Source organism: Orcinus orca, chromosome 15 (genome assembly GCF_937001465.1).
Source record: "Orcinus orca chromosome 15, mOrcOrc1.1, whole genome shotgun sequence".
NCBI classification, from domain to species: domain Eukaryota; kingdom Metazoa; phylum Chordata; class Mammalia; order Artiodactyla; family Delphinidae; genus Orcinus; species Orcinus orca.
Window position 1 is genome coordinate 65,084,590 of NC_064573.1, and position 15,791 is coordinate 65,100,380.

Sequence of the window (15,791 nt, forward strand, 5' to 3'; positions counted from 1 at the left end):
GTGAGAAGCCCGTACACCACAATGAAGGGCAGCCCCCGCTCGCCGCAACTAGAGAGTCTGTGCGCAGCAACAAAGATCCAACGCAGCCAAAAATAAGTAAATAAATAAATTTACAAAAAAAAAAAAAGGGACATGTCATCCAGTGGGGTCCGCCCTGTGGCCCTGGGCTGCCTTACCTGGCTTCCCACACACGACCTGGGGAGGAGGCCACACACCAAGGCCGGGGCAGGGCTCGTCTGCATGTCCCTGACCATGAGCCATCCTCCACTGCCTATCTAGTGTGGCCAACTGTCAGCAATCCCTTATCCTGCCGCACAGCCACTGGCCCTTCTCTATCCTCTTCCCCTAGCAGGCACCCTCTTTTCTTCTGTCCCACCCCTGCCAGCCTCCTACCCTATGCCCCGTAAGAAAGAACAAGAAATGGACCCCTCGGCTTGTGGACATGCTTTGCCATTTCTGAAAGAAGAGAGAATGCAGACATCTGTATAAGTGATGGTGTGCTGGGAAGAAGGGAGTCAGAAAAAGCTCTCTCTTACTTTTCCCCAGTGCGCACCCAGTCTCAGCATCCCCAAGCATCCCTAAATTACAGAGCATATTTTCCGGAACGGGAACTGGCACCTCTGGGATATGAGGAAAAGTATACAGGACGAGCAGGTTCTCCACGAGGAAGGACAGAGGCAGAGATCGTGTGATCTCAGTGCCAGATTCCTCAGCCGCAAGACAGATAATCACACTGGCCTCGTGACATTGCAGTGAGGTCACCCACAGGGCTAACCTACGGAAGGCACTTGCCCCGGTCATGGATGGCCCCATATAGGACAGTGGTGATTATTAGCTGCCCGATGCAAGTAAAGGAAGAAAAGCAAAAGTGAACACTGCTTCTTGCTTCTCAAGCAGGATGCCCTGCACTTGGGACTTTATTTGGCCCAGAGACCACACTTGAGAAAGAAATCTTACAAGAGTCTTTGTTCAGAATTTAGATTTTGTCATCAACATGTTCAAAGAGGCATATGCTATCAATGCAGTGAGGTTCTCAAAGTCAAGTTTGGCTGGAGAGGAAGCTCATCCGTAAGGATGGGGCATGGGGAGGTAGTGACCGCTGGGGGCCCAGGGGCCCGGGGGCCGTGTGGATGGAGGCCCTGTGTGTGTGTGGGCAGGGGGGAGCGGGGTCTGCAGCTGTTGGGAAGCAGGCAGGGAGAGTATGGCACATAGGGTGGGATGATTGGAAGTAACCATTTACCCAGGAGCAGCCCCAGCTGCACGTCGGACAGGCAGGAGGGTTAGGGCAGCTGAGGGATAGGATGTGAGAGGGGTGAAGCTGAATAGGAAAGAGCCAGAGAGCGATCTAACACAGGGAAATAGCCACGGGCAGAAACAAGACCAAAAGAAGGCCTGACATGGGAGCTCCCTGGCAGTCCAGTGATTAGGACTCGGCGCTTTCACTGCCTTGGCCTGGATTGCATCCCTGGTCTGGGAACTAAGATCCTGCAAACTGTGCAGCACGGCCAAAATAAAAAAGGCCACACAAAACATTCTCTGACATAAGTCTCGTACCAACGTTTTCTTAGGTCAGTCTCCCAAAGCAATAGAAAGAAAAACAAAAACAAACAGGACCTAATCGAAGTACTGCATAGCAAAACTTTTGCACAGCAAAGGAAACCGTAAACAAAATGAAAAGACAGCCTACGGACTGGGAGAAAATATTTGCAAATGATGCGAACAACAAGGGCTTAATTTCCCAAATATACAAACAGCTCCTACAATTCACTAACCAAAACAAAACCCAATTGAAAAATGGGCAGAAGAGCTAAATAGACATTTCTCCAAAGAAGACATCCAGATGGCCGATCGGTACATGAAAAGATGCCCAACAGCACTAATTATTAGAGAAATGCAAATCAAAACTACACTGAGGTACTAATAAGGGGGCTTATACAACTAGGTTCCGAGAGAAATAGCCTAGACTCTGCAGCTGACACAAAGTTGGAGGGGAGTTGGAGACGCTGAGTCTGTGTCGTGGGATACTTTGAACTGCAGAAATGCAGTGGTGGGTGCCATGTGGACCCAAAAGTGCCAGAGTGGGGTTCGTGTGAGAAGCACAAGTGCCCGGGGGGGCCCGGGGTCCGACCTCTACATACTCCCCACACTCATGGCCCCGTTGGGCACCTGCATGGCTTTGTTCTTGTCCACAGGATATTCAATATCTTATCTTCCTTTGAGGAGATGGACCCATGTTTTCCTCACTTCACTCGTTGGTGAAGATCCAGCTCCACCTGCTTCTTTCTTCCAGCTCAGTTCCCCCAGTGTTTTAGTTGACAGGTAGAGAAGTGCTTCCACGCAATCCCTTAAATGGACCAAAACGGTTCAGGACAGAGATGAAACCTGACTGCCTCCTAAAACCTTTGGCATTACCTAAGTGATGAGAGTGATCAAGGTGTCTTTTGTTAATGAGGTGACTTCAGGAAAGTGCCTAAGGCTGGGGGGTGGTTGTCAGTGGGGCCAATCCTGTGATTAGAGGGTTGAAACAATCAGTCCCAGCCCGATGACCTCCAGGGAGGAGAGAGGGGCTGGAGGTTGAGTTTACCCCCCATATGGCCAATGATGTGGCTACAAAATAAATGATCCCAAAACGTAGGGGCTTAAAACAATAACTGTTCCCTGTTGCACAGTTACTGTGGCTTAGCCGGGTGTTTCTGGCTCAGAGTCTCTTGTGAGGGTCGACTCAAAATACTGGCTTAATCGGCTTATTCGTCTGAAGACTTGACAGACTTGACTTGTGCTGGAGAATCCTCCCCCAGGACGGCTGTCTCCCTTGCCTTTTGGCTCGAGGCCTCAGTGCCTCCCCACGTGGACTTCCCCAGAGGGCTGCCGGAGTGTTCCCATGACATGGCTGCTGGCTGGCTTCCGCCAGAGCGGGTGATTCAAGAGAGCAAGGCAGAATGTCCATTGTGATCTAATCTTGGAAATCACACACTAGCTCTCCACAGTATCCTGCTGGTGCCCTGCTCCTTGTGAGAGGTCACGATACAAGGGTGTGAAGACCAGGGTGCAGGGATCACCGAGGGCCATCTTGAAGGCTGGGTTTCACAATAGTACCAAATTATTTGCAGGCATTATTTTATTTAATAGTCATAACGATCCAGGGAGGTAGTTACCATTTACTTCTGTGCTCCAGAACCTGGCGTCATGTCTGGCAGACCCCGGACACTTGAGACTTTATTGAAAGAGAGATGCACGTGAGGGATTAAGAGCTCAGGATCTATAGACCCATTGCCAAGGTCCAGGCCTGGGATGCGATTTATTTTGGGACAGTGAGCAAGTTTCTTAATATCTCAGATGGCCAAGAGGCACATGAAAAGACGCTCAATATCACTAATTGTTAGAGAAATGCAAATCAAAACTACGATGAGGTATCACCTCACACCAGTCAGAATGGCCATCATCAAAAGATCTGCAAACAATAAATGCTGGAGAGGGTGTGGAGAAAAGGGAACCCTCTTGCACTGTTGGTGGGAATGTAAATTAATACAGCCACTATGGAGAACAGTATGGATGTGCTTAAAAATCTAAAAATAGAACTACCATATGACCCAGCAATCCCACTACTGGGCATATACCCTGAGAAAACCATAATCTAAAGAGAGTCATGTACCACAATGTTCATTGCAGCTCTATTTACAATAGCCAGGACATGGAAGCAACCTAAGTGTCCACTGACAGATGAATGGATAAAGAAGATGTGGCACATATATACAATGGAATATTACTCAGCCATAAAAAGGAACGAAACTGAGTTATTTGTAGTGAGGTGGGTGGAACTAGAGTCTGTCATACAGAGTGAAGTAAGTCAGAAAGAGAAAAACAAATACCGCATGCTAACACGTATATATGGAATCTAAACAAAAATGGTTCTGATGAACCTAGGGGCAGGACAGGAATAATGACACAGACATAGAGAATGGACTTTAGGACACGGGGAGGGAGAAGGGTAAGCTGGGATGAAGCGAGAGAACAGCATGGACATATATACACTACCAAATGTAAAATAGCTAGTGGGAAGCAGCCGCATAGCACAGGGAGATCAGCCCCGTGCTTTGTGACCACCTAGAGGGGTGGGATAGGGAGGGTGGGAGGGAGGCTCAAGAGGGAGGGGATATGGGGATATATGTGTACATATAGCTGATTCACTTTGTTATACAGCAGAAACTAACACAACATTGTAAAGCAAGTAGACTCCAATAAAGATGCTAAAAAAAACCCCAAAACCTAAAAATAGAGCTACCTTATGATCCAGCAATCCCATTCTTGGGCATATATCCAGTGAAAAACGTGGTTCTAAAGGATACATGCACCCTAATGTTTATTGCAGTGCTGTTTACAACAGCCAAGACATGGAAACAACTTAAAAGTCCATCAACAGAGAAGTGGATAAAGAAGATGTAGTACATATATACCATGAAATATTACTCGGCCATTAAAAAGAATAAAATAATGCCATTTGCAGCAACATGGATGGACCTGGAGTTTATCACACTAAGTGAAGTAAGTCAGACAGAGAAAGACAAATATCATATGATATCGCTTACGTGCAGAATCTAAGAAAAAGATACAAATGCACTTATTTACCAAACAGAAAGAGACTCACAGACCTGGAGAACGAGCTTATGGTTACCGGGGGAAAGACTGGGGGGAGGGATAGATTGGGAGTTTGGAATTGACATGTACACACTGCAGTATTTAAAAGAAAATGCCTTTCCATGAAAAAAAAATCTGTACTATAGTATATCATATTGTAATAATTAGATATAATAATAATATATACATACCTTCTCATAACTTTGGTTTTTTAAAATTAATTAATTAATTAATTTTTGGATTCGTTGCATCTTCGTTCCTGCACGCGGGCTTTCTCTACTTGGAGCTACTCTTCAACGCAGTGCGCAGGCTTCTCATTGTGGTGGCTTCTCTTGTTGTGGAGCACGGGCTCTAGGCGTTCGGGCTTAGTACTTGTGGCTTGTGGGCTCTAGAGCGCAGACTCAGTAGTTGTGGCGCGGCATGTGGGATCTTCCCAGACCAGGGATCGAACCGGTGTCCCCTACATTGACAGGCAGATTCTTAACCAGTATGCCACCAGGGAAGTCCCATAACTTTGATTAAATGCAATAAAAGACATAGAGCTCCAGGAACAGGGCCTGGCTCATCGTCAGTGCTAAATAAACATTAATTGCTGTTATTGGTATTATTATTCCCAACAATAGCTCCCGCTTCCGGTGAGGCTTTCAGTGACTCAGTCGTTTTCAGGGTAAAGATAGAACCTAGTGGCATTTTAAGCCACCATTGGAAAAGGCTTGGGATCTTTTCTAGTAGAAACATACAACCAGAAAACACAGATATGTCCAAAGAGCACTCTCTGACATTTATCTGTAAGTTGCTTCGACTTTGAATTTGGGACGCCCATGCCTTTGTGTTCACGAAGCAACTCATGCCTCCCTTTGTGGTCCTTCCCTCACATCCTCCACAGAAGGTGCATTCTTGTTTGCTTCTGATCATTTGAAATCAAATGAGAATAATCATCCAACTCCCCGATCGATTTCTCCCCATCCAAGTTAAAGTCACTCAGTAAAATTATGTTAATAAAACACAACTTAAATTTGCGGAGTATGCAAATAATATACACCATTTACATAAAAGCAGGGGAAGAGGGGTGTGTGCTTGTGGATGAGGAATACATGCAAGGAAGGACACTTGAGAAATTCTCAACAACAGTTTATTTTGGGAACAGAGACAGATACCTGTGGTCTGGGGCAGGAGTGAGACTTGCTGTACAGTGGGTGAATGCTCTTTTGCGTGGTTCGCTTTTATTGTTAACTCTGCATAAGTATGATTTTTAATTGAAAAGTAGTTTCTGAGAATTCCCTGGGGGCCCAGTGGTTAGGACTTTGAGCTTCCACTGCAGGGGGCAGGGGTTCAATCCCTGGTTGGGGAACTAAGATCCTTCAAGCCACAGAGCTAGGCCAAAGAAAAGGAGTTTCTAAGGGACAATACATTATCCCTGGATCCACTGTCTAACTGTGCTTTTATGCCACTAATATCCCCGCAGGTTTTATTTTGTTTTGTTTTTAAATGAATAAAACCTTGTACATGATTTTTATTCAAAGGCTGACCAAAATCCATTCTCAATTGTCAAAAAAAAAAAAAGAGTCACATCTGATTTCAGGATTTCAGCGTTAGATGTAACTTGACATTCTTCTCCTTGGCATGATTCATCTGTAATTTGGAGTTTTTACCTTAATCCATGTGGTACAGACAGAATTTCCCCCGAATCCTGGTTCTCTGCCAACCTGGCAGAGCTAAGGTTTTAACTAATTCCCCTTGCCCATCAGAGCACTTTTCTGTGACCAAGTCCCCTTCCTTAGGGGTATCCCTTAGAGTTGGGGGCTCCCACTAAACTCTTTTTGTGGCTAGCATGGGCCACTGAAATTTTCATCTAGGAATGCCCTGGAAATTAACCTCACCTTGCTTTGGGTAAGCAGGTGGTATAAGTCATCACTGATTGAATTTTTCAGTGTGTCCTGGTCCCTTGCCTTTTGGTCCCTCTCTGCCACACCCTTACATTTAACTCAGAGCCTAGAGCTGAGCACAGAAGCAGCAGGAAGCCAAAGGCTCTGCCACTGATTATGAAAGCCCTAGTCTCCTGAGATAAAGCTCTCCCAGGGAGAGTGGAGGAGGAAAAAGCTTGGAGAACAATGGTAGAGCCAAGCTCTCCCCTGGAGGCGGAGGAAGGGGTAGAGGCTGGCCATCTGGATTAGCGTCCTCAGGAACAGGTGTGCTTCCTGGGCCACATTGTAAAGTAGAGTCCACTTTTCACACAGCTCTGGTCCGCATGTCAGGAGGACAGCCTGTGGTCCTGAGGGCCTGATCTCCTCCTGGGTACAAAGTTCTAAGATGGTGTGAGATGCCCAGCCCTGTTGGTAGATAATCAGGCTGACCTCATATCACTCCACTATCATGACCACAAGTCCCAGGGAGCTATCTCCACAGCACTGGGCCTGGGCTGGACTTGGCCATGGGGCTGTCCATGGAAGGAAAGGTTAGAACAGGTCATTTCCTTTTTTTTTTTTTTCTGCCCCGCCGTGCAGCACGTGGAATCTTAGTTCCCGGACCAGGGATCGAACCCACGTCCCCTGCTGTGGAAGCGTGGAGTCTTAACCACTGGACCGCCAGGGATGTCCCAGAGTATTCTGTTCTACAGCTGTGGTTTGTTTTTCTTCCTTTTCTTGGCCAAAACAGATACTTCCCCTCACATTCAGGAAGGTATGAGAATGGGACTTGCTCTGTCCTCAAGGTTCTGTCCATCACAGTCTAGAGTGAGAAGTAAAAGAGTTGGGGCCAGAAAGAGAATTGAGTGGGGCCCCTAGCAGCAGTGGTCTTCAGGAAGTAATCCACAAGAGGAACAGACTGCTTCCTGGAAAATCAGGGTGGTTGGGCATTTGTTGATGGCCGGCAGTCACCTGCGAGCTGAGCTATCACCTGCATACCCCCTACCTATACCTGAGGTGAGCCCTCTCCATGGGCTCCTGATCTAAAGAGTGTGTAAGAGTGCTAGGGCGGCCATAACAAATACCACAGACTGGGGGTGGGGGAGAGCTTAAACAACAGGAAATTATTTTCTCCCAGTTCTGGAGGCTAGAAGTCCAAGATCAACGTGTTGGCAGGGTGGCTTCTCCTGAGGCCTCTCTCCTTGGCGTGCAGATGGAGAGAGTGTTCTTGTTGTGTCCTTGTGTTCCTCTATGTCCAAGCATCCCTGATGTCTTGTGTGTCCCAATTCCCTTTTTGCCACGCTGCGTGGCTTCTGGGATCTCAGTCCCCCAACCAGGGATTGAACCCAGGTCCTCGGCAGTGAAAGCACGGAGCCCTAACCACTGGACCGCCAGGGAAGTCCCCTCCCTCTTTTTATACAGAGACCCATCAGATGGGATTAGGGGCCACCCTAGTAACCTCGTTTTAACTTAATCACCACTTTAAGAGTATTATCTCCAAATACGGTTACATTCTGAAGTGCTGGGGGTTAGGACTTCAACATATGAATTTTGCAGGACACAATGAAGCCTAAAACAGGGAGTGATGGTAGGGGTAATCACCTGGTGAATGCTGCACAGGTGCTGTCATCATCTGAAGCAGGGGATTTGTACCCCACCTGCTCCTTAGAAAGACCTGGGACCTTTAATAATACAGACTCCCTGGTCCCATTTCTGAAGATACTGATTCTGTTGGTTTGGAGTAAGATGGGCAGAATCAACCAGGACATAAGTACTTTTCAATAGCTCCCTAGTATTTACTGGTTAATATTTGGTCCTTGGCCAAGTGGCCTGGGCATCACCTGGAGCTTGTGAGAAACTCAGACTCGTAGGCTCTACCCAGAACTGCTGGACCACAATGTGCATTTTCACAAGACCGTGTAGGTGATTCCTTAGATTCACTGAGGGTTAAGAAGCACAATCCAGGTGATTCAGAAGTGCAGCCCGAACTGACTCCTGATCTCTGGGCTTTGCTTACATATCTCAGGTGGGGGTCCTAGAATCTCTGAGGGGGAGGGGGAGGCACCCAGCTCAAGCTCCAGCCTCTGATTGGTTTATTTTTTATATTTTTCTAATATTCATTCATTCATTCATTCATTTACTTGGCTGTGCTGGGTCTTAGTTGCAGCATGCGGGATGTTTCTGATTTTATTTTATTTTTTAGTTTCGGCATGCGGGATCTAGTTGCCTGACCAGGGATCGAACCCGGGCCCCTGCATTCAGAGTGCGGAGTCTTAACCACTGGGCCACCACGGAAGTCCCACATTGGTTTGTTGAGTCACCAATAAAATGCTCATCCCAAGGCAGGTGCTCAGCGTGTCAAATGAAAGAGAAATGAATTCCCGACCCTCAACCCATCCTCAGGCTCCCTTGAAGGAGTGGACTCGTGGGTATTTTAATCATAGGAGAGATCAGTGTTTCCCAGAGTATTGGAGGATTTTCCACCTTGGGCCACCCTTCACTTCAGAATCAAATGGGGCAAACATTGAACATTCAGATTCCCAGGCCCCTGCCCTGGTAATTTGAGTTTCCCAGGTGTGAGAAGCAGCCCTGGAATCTGTATGTTTCACAATGTCCCAGGTGATTCTGAGATTTGAGCAATCTTTATAAACGTATCAAATAGTCAAAGTTTTCCTTCTTTTCCCTTAAGTTTTTGCAAACATTTTAAAGTTGACATCAAAAATGTTTTCATCAAGGCTTCCCTGGTTGCGCAGTGGTTGGGAGTCCGCCTGCCGATGCAGGGGACACAGGTTCGTGCCCCGGTCCGGGAGGATCCCACATGCCACGGAGCGGCTGGGCCCGTGAGCCATGGCCACTGAGCCTGCGCGTCCGGAGCCTGTGCTCCGCAATGGGAGAGGCCACAGCAGTGAGAGGCCTGCGTACTGCAAAAAAAAAAAAAGACAATGTATTTTTGCCACACCTGCTTGCCACACCTACCATGGAGTTTTGTTGGGAATTTTCCCCGTTGTAAAAACAGTAACTAATTTCGCATCAGGAGATTGTATCCCACCTTTACAGCAGACACTCAGAGAGGCCATGGTGGCTCCCGACCTCCTGTGCACAGCTGACTCTTGGTAAAGATCCAGCTGGTGCCCTTACACTCAGGGAGCAAGTCTCTGCACAGGTGCCACAGAGGATCCCGGAACAGTGGCCTCTGTGCCACCTCTGTCGTCTCCACCAGGACACACACCTGTCGGGCAGCTGCAGCGTCTCACCAGCCTTACACACAAGGGACCCTGACTCAGGACATGGTTCAGTGTCTAGTAACTGAGACCCCTTCCCCCTGTGCTGTGACCCAGTGCTGCTGGGGGTCCCTGTATGACCCTCTTCAAGCCAAGGTGATTCAAGCATGATGATACTGACCTATGTGTTTATAAGTAAAGAAAGAAGGTAACAGGTAAAAGCTTAGAAAAATTAGTGATGATGAGAAGATTGAGCTTCCTGGTAAGAGGATTGTATTAGTCAGGGTTCTCTAGGGAAACAAAACAAAAGAAATATATACATATAGATAACGAAGAATTTTATGTAAGTTATATATATATACTGAGAAGGAGAGGTTATTATTGATTACTGAGCAAGGTCTCCCAGGAGCTGATCTCTTCAGCCTGAAAGCTGGGAACGCTGGTGATGTAATTCAGTTTGTGTCCAAAGATTAGGGAACCAGGGGAGCCAGTGATGTAAATGCCAGTCTGAGGGCTGGAGAAGTTGAGGTGAAATGTCCCAGCTCGTGCAGTGAGAAGAGAACACAGACGTGTTCTTTTTCCTTTTCCTTTTGCTCTGCACAGACCCTCAACAGATTGGGCGATGCCCACCCACACTGGGGAGGGCAATGTATTTACTGAGTCCCCAGATTCAAATGCTCATCTCATCCAGGAACACCTGCCCGGCCCCATCCAGAAATGATGCTTCATCTGAGTCCCCTGTGACCAGTCAAAGTGACACATAAATTTAACCATCTCAGTGACCATCCACGCTGATTAGCCCCACAATGAGGGCCAGCCAGGACACGGCAGTTTCAGTGGGAAAACTGGGAAATTTCTGGCAATCAGGAGACTTGGTCATGGCCCAGTTCTGGTGCTTATGCTTGGGTCCACCCAGATGTTCAAACCAGGAGGTCGATGCTGACGATGCAGTATTATTCGGCCATAAGAAGGAATCAAGTACTCATATGTGCTTCAAGGGGAAAGAACATTGAAAACATTTTAAAGAATGAGAGAAGCCAGACACCAAGGTCCACATAGGGTATCATGGCATTTGTGTGGAAAATCTGGGACAGGCAGGAAGTACCTTAATGTTTGGAGGGCTGGAGTGACAGGGAAAGGGGATTGCCTGGTGACAGATGAGGAGTTCCTTTTCCGGGGATGAAAATATCCTGGAAGATTGAGTGTTAGTTGATGTTCAAACTTGTGAATACATTAAACACCACTGGATCCATCACCTTAAAATGATGTATGTGATGGACTGTGAAGCCTATGGTAGAAAGAACATGAAGGCTTGGTTACTGATAGATACAACTTACACTCAAATGATTCAGAAAATAAATGTTTTGTGTTCCTGAGTGTGTGCTGTGTGTGCGTATAGACGTACAAAGGCAGGGAGAGAATGAGAGACAACGGGATATGAGAAAGGCAAATCTTGCAAAGTATTAAAAAATAGTGAATCTGGGAAAAGGTTCTGCAAGACTTCCTTATAAGCCTTTAAATTTTTATTTAAGTTTTTAATTACTACAAAATAATAACAAAAACAAGTGAAAGCCTCAGTTTAGGAGTGAAGGGATGAATGAGCTCAGAGGACGTTTTAGTCTCACTTCTCCATGAACTGGGACCACTGTGCACAGTGCTACTACTTGTATATGAGCTGCAGTAATAATCAGCCTCGTCCTCAGCCTGGAGCTCAGGGATGGTCAGGGAGGCCGTGTTCGCAGACTTCGATCCACAGTAGAGGTCAGGGATCCCTGAGGGCCCTTTATTCACCTCATAAATCAGGGTTTTGGAGGCCGTGCCTGGGCGCAGTTGGTACCAGCCAACAGCATTATATTTCCCGATGTCATTGCTGGTTCCAGCAACAGGAGATGGTGACCGTCTGTCCCGGATTCCTGGACAATGAGGGAGGCTGAGTCAGGCCAGTCTGGGCCTAATACCCTGGAAAGGGGAGAAACATATTCTGGTAAATCCCGTTCTGGGGCCCAGGTCACCTTGAGAACAAAGACACACAGGATCAGCCAGATGTCCCTGGGGTCCCTTCCCTGGAGGCCTCACCTGTGCCCTGAGTGAGGAGGGTGACAAGGAGCAGAGCCCAGGCCATGGTGGAGACGCCCCAGACGCTGCCTTCTGAGCCCCAGCCCTGGGCCTGCTCCCCCAGACCTCTCTTATCCCCTCCCCCCAGAGGAGGGAGGGGCCTCCATGCAGATCAGCTCCCTGTACCTGATGCTCCTCACCCCTCTGCCCTGGCCCTGGACACTAGATGTTCTGCATCCTGGGGGGAGAATATAGCTCAGGGATGTAAACGTTTTGACACATAGATGACATGTATATACAGGAGCATGAATTGTTTGTAGCTGGTGTGCAGGGAGAGAAAGAGCAGATGAAGTCCCTCAGGCAAAGAGCTCCTGGACCTTCAGGGTCTCTGCTGGGGCAGGACTATGTCTCTGGGAACCACAGTGCAGGGGACATTCCGCAGCGCCCTCTGCTGGACGCCTATCTCCAAGGTCTCTATGTTTGGGAAAGAGACAGGCCCACCAGGGGAAACACCTGCTGTTTGCTGGGTGGCTGTGGGGAGCCCCAGCTGCAGCCTTGTCCCATCCCCGCCCCCACCTCTTTGTTCTGAAGCATCTGCACATCGAATCCACGAGCAGGTCGTTGACACCCAGCCCCCCACCCCAGGTCCCAGACTGGCCCTGGAACCTAGAGTCTCTGCGTCCCTGTACAGCAGGGCTCTTCTGACAAGATGAAAACTCTGTGACACGTTGTGCTTAGTCAGGACACTGACCATTACAGGGCCCAGGAAATGGGGCCATCCTGGGATGTCCCTGTCATCCACTATTTGAGTCAAGACGTCGTTGGCCAATAATCCCGATAACCACTCTTTGGGTTTTGTGGGTGGAAGGTGAGGACAGGGGCCCGAGGGGCTGGGGTGACTTAGACATTCCATCCCATCTCCTCCCGGCACCACAGGGGAGCTGGGGGTGGGCATCCCCCTCCCTCACCTGTCCCATCAGCAGGACGGGGCCCCTGCCCCCCGTCCCCTGCCTCTGCAGGGCTCATAGGAGGAGCCCTGGGGCCCCCCACTTGTTCCTCCTCCTCCTCCTCCCAGCTCAGTGCCAGCCACCCTGTCCCTCCTCATCCTCTCCCTGCCCCTGTCCTTTGTCCTGCAGCCTCATCAGGATGGAATTGTCACCTGCCTCCCCAGGTGACTCAGACCCACCCCTGCAGGGTCTCTAATCTTGTCTCAGCATGACCTTGTCTCAGGGACAGTGACCTTCAGGAGATCTCAGCCCAGGGCAGGGGAACCTACATGATAAATGACCAACCCCATAGGTACACTGATGGGAAATATGGGCCCATGAGATGAAGCTGAATTCTCAAAAGCGTTCGAAAAAAGGAATAATGTAAGAAGGAGTTAGAGCCCGCCAGGATGGAGGGAGCCCTAATGGAAATGAGGGAAGATGCCAGGGTTTAAGGGGCTGGGAGGAGGGGCTGGGTCAGAGTTCACCTCAGGGCCCAGCCGCAGGGACCTCTCCTCAGGCAGGTCTATCTGCCACATGGTGCAAGTGAGGATTCTCCTCTGTCCTCAGCGGGAGGTCCTCACCCCAGAGCTGGTGTCTCGCTGAGGTCAGGCTCCTCTGTCTACAGAGACGCTGGACCCAGTGTGTTTTGTGTGTTTTCTAGACAGAGAATCAGGGCGGACTGACTGGTCTTTCCCAAGATTATCACTGTCTCAGTATCTGAAATGTCTAGTTCCTGATTATGAGGAAAGCTGACAGTTGGTATAATTTCCCTCTGCATCCCAGGGTTTATGCTCCTGCCTCTGGGTACAGGGCCCCGCGGGTGATGCAGATGGAGTACCCGGTCCCCACAGAGCAGATCCCCACATCCTTCCCGGGTACAATGGGGCGGGGGCACCCAGGAGTGATGGTGCTGGGTGTGTGTGTGTGTGTAACCGAACAAGACCCCTATGGAGCCTTCCAGGGACAGGCCATCCCCAATATCCTCTGCTTTAGCTCTTCTCTGAAGTACCTGGATAATAGTATTTGATGGAAATTTCCTGAGTTGTTTTGCAGATGTGAAATCCCCGCAATGCCCACCAGATGGAAGAACTACTTGGTGACCATGAGCACATAGCCCCAGCCCCCAGGAGCCTAAGGACGGATAATGTTAAGCCCTGTGACTCCACCATGCTGCTTCACCATCAGCCAATCAGAGAACTGTGCACACGCTGATCATGTACCCTGTGACCACCTCTCTCCTGGCCTTTAAAAACGCTTTGCTGAAACCCTCAAGGGTCTAGAATGTCCGCAGATGCCAGACAGGAGATGCCTAGGAAACCAGCATCTCGTAAGGGCTTTGTTGGTCTGATGAGTTTCCCTGTGATACAATTCTTCACACACATTGTCACCATTTGACACTGGAGATGAAGCCCATCCCTCGGAAAGGCGTCCGGGAAGATTCTCCTGGTGCCCTCGGACTTGACCTCATCCACCATTGCCCTTTGCTGATTTTCCTTTGTCTCCTCTCACTGAAGGAAATCACAGCCATGAGGTTGACTCCCTACTGAGTCCCGAGAGTTTTCTCAGTGGGGGAATTTTAATAATTTGAAAACATTTTTATAATTTTTTCCCTTGACCTAGAATTGTTTTTGACCAAGTAGGAATTTAGCAGGCTTCTACCTTTTTCAGTTCCAGAAATACCACGATTAACAAGCCAATGACAGAGATCTGCACACACCAGACTCTTCTCGTTGCTGCTTGACTCCACTGGCCATGACGGTAGCCTTGCCCTTGGTAGGGGAGGCCCACCCCTTGGCCCCGGCCACCCAGGATCCAGCTCCTTCCGATGCCTTTAGGATTTGCAGCTAAGGGGGCTGCAGGTCCCACTCTAAGTTCTGGCTTGGAGAAGAGTGAGCACAGAGCCATTCAAGGATGCTCCAATCTCATTACGTTTTGAATCCCTTTGTCTCCAGGCAGGTCTGGCTTCTCTAGTTCACTCACTAGAGGCCATCTTGGATTCTGCGTCCACCAGCCAACCTGCAAAGTGCTGAGGCTCTTTCTACCTCCCCAGGCTGCAGGGAACATGAAACGCAGAGTCTCTGTGGAGTGAGCCCAGATCACAAATCCAGCTGACCCAGCTTGATGTTTCTCCCACCACTGCCCCCCACCCTCGAATCCCTTCCCAACGTGTTCTGGGGATTTCTGTCTGTGTGAATTAGGAGAACCAAGCAGTTCTTGGAGTGCAGTGCCCCTCTCGAGGCTCACACTCTATTCTCATGTTAGCAAACTGCTGGGACCCGAGTCTAATTGTTGGTCCAGAAGAAAAGAGGGGCAATGGGGGCGGGGGGTCCTGAGGAGAATCAGCACAGCCTCACGTGGCAGCTTCCTCAGGGCAGCCGTGACCTTTTCCTTGGGCAATGCAGGGTCAATCGCCCCAGACAGATATGGAAAGACCTGTACCGCTGGGGGTGGGGAGGCGTCTTCCACAGGCAAAGAAGACACATGAGAATTGAGGGGCTCAATGTCCCCAGGTCCCTCAGGTCCTCCCACACATCCCCACCCAAGCTGCAGGATCCGGTTCTTTCCCAACCACCTTCTTCACTACAAGACTGGGACTCAACTTTGCTGGAATGTAGCCAATTGAAGGAGGAGGGTCTGGGTTGGCTTTTCAGCTATTTCAGTCCAGGTGCTGCACGAGATGAGGCTCTCCTCCAGGGCACTCCGGAAAGCTCGCATGTGACTTGTGCGGCCCTTGGGATGGGATCTTGAATCACTAAGCTCATCTTTTTCTCTCCCTACTCTATCCAGCAACATTCCGAGCAGATACCAACGTCATGATATTCTGTAGGGTTCCCAGAACCTTCCAAAATATCATATACAGGGTCATCAGCTCCTCGATTCTTACAAGTGGTTGCTTAGAAGAATCCAAGGCAGGGATTTTTCTCATTCTAATGAACAGGTCGTGACATACACTAGCTGTGCTCTCTGTACTAATGAAAATAGCCATT

At 48.9% G+C, this 15,791-nt stretch overlaps 1 protein-coding gene across 3 annotated transcripts in view; it reads right to left on the reverse strand.

Moving 5' to 3' along the window:
- LOC101270467 (immunoglobulin lambda-1 light chain) overlaps positions 1–15,791 on the reverse strand; it is a 162,038-nt gene that overhangs the window by 140,045 nt on the left and 6,202 nt on the right. The window contains exon 1 of one of the 3 annotated variants that reach the window (XM_049698065.1): positions 11,837–11,913. The exons of the other annotated variants lie outside the window; for them this stretch is intronic. Coding sequence (XP_049554022.1) covers positions 11,837–11,882 — 46 coding nt within the window. The 5' untranslated portion in view covers positions 11,883–11,913. Of the gene's footprint in view, positions 1–11,836; positions 11,914–15,791 lie in introns of those variants that run through there. 3 annotated transcript variants of the gene reach the window in all.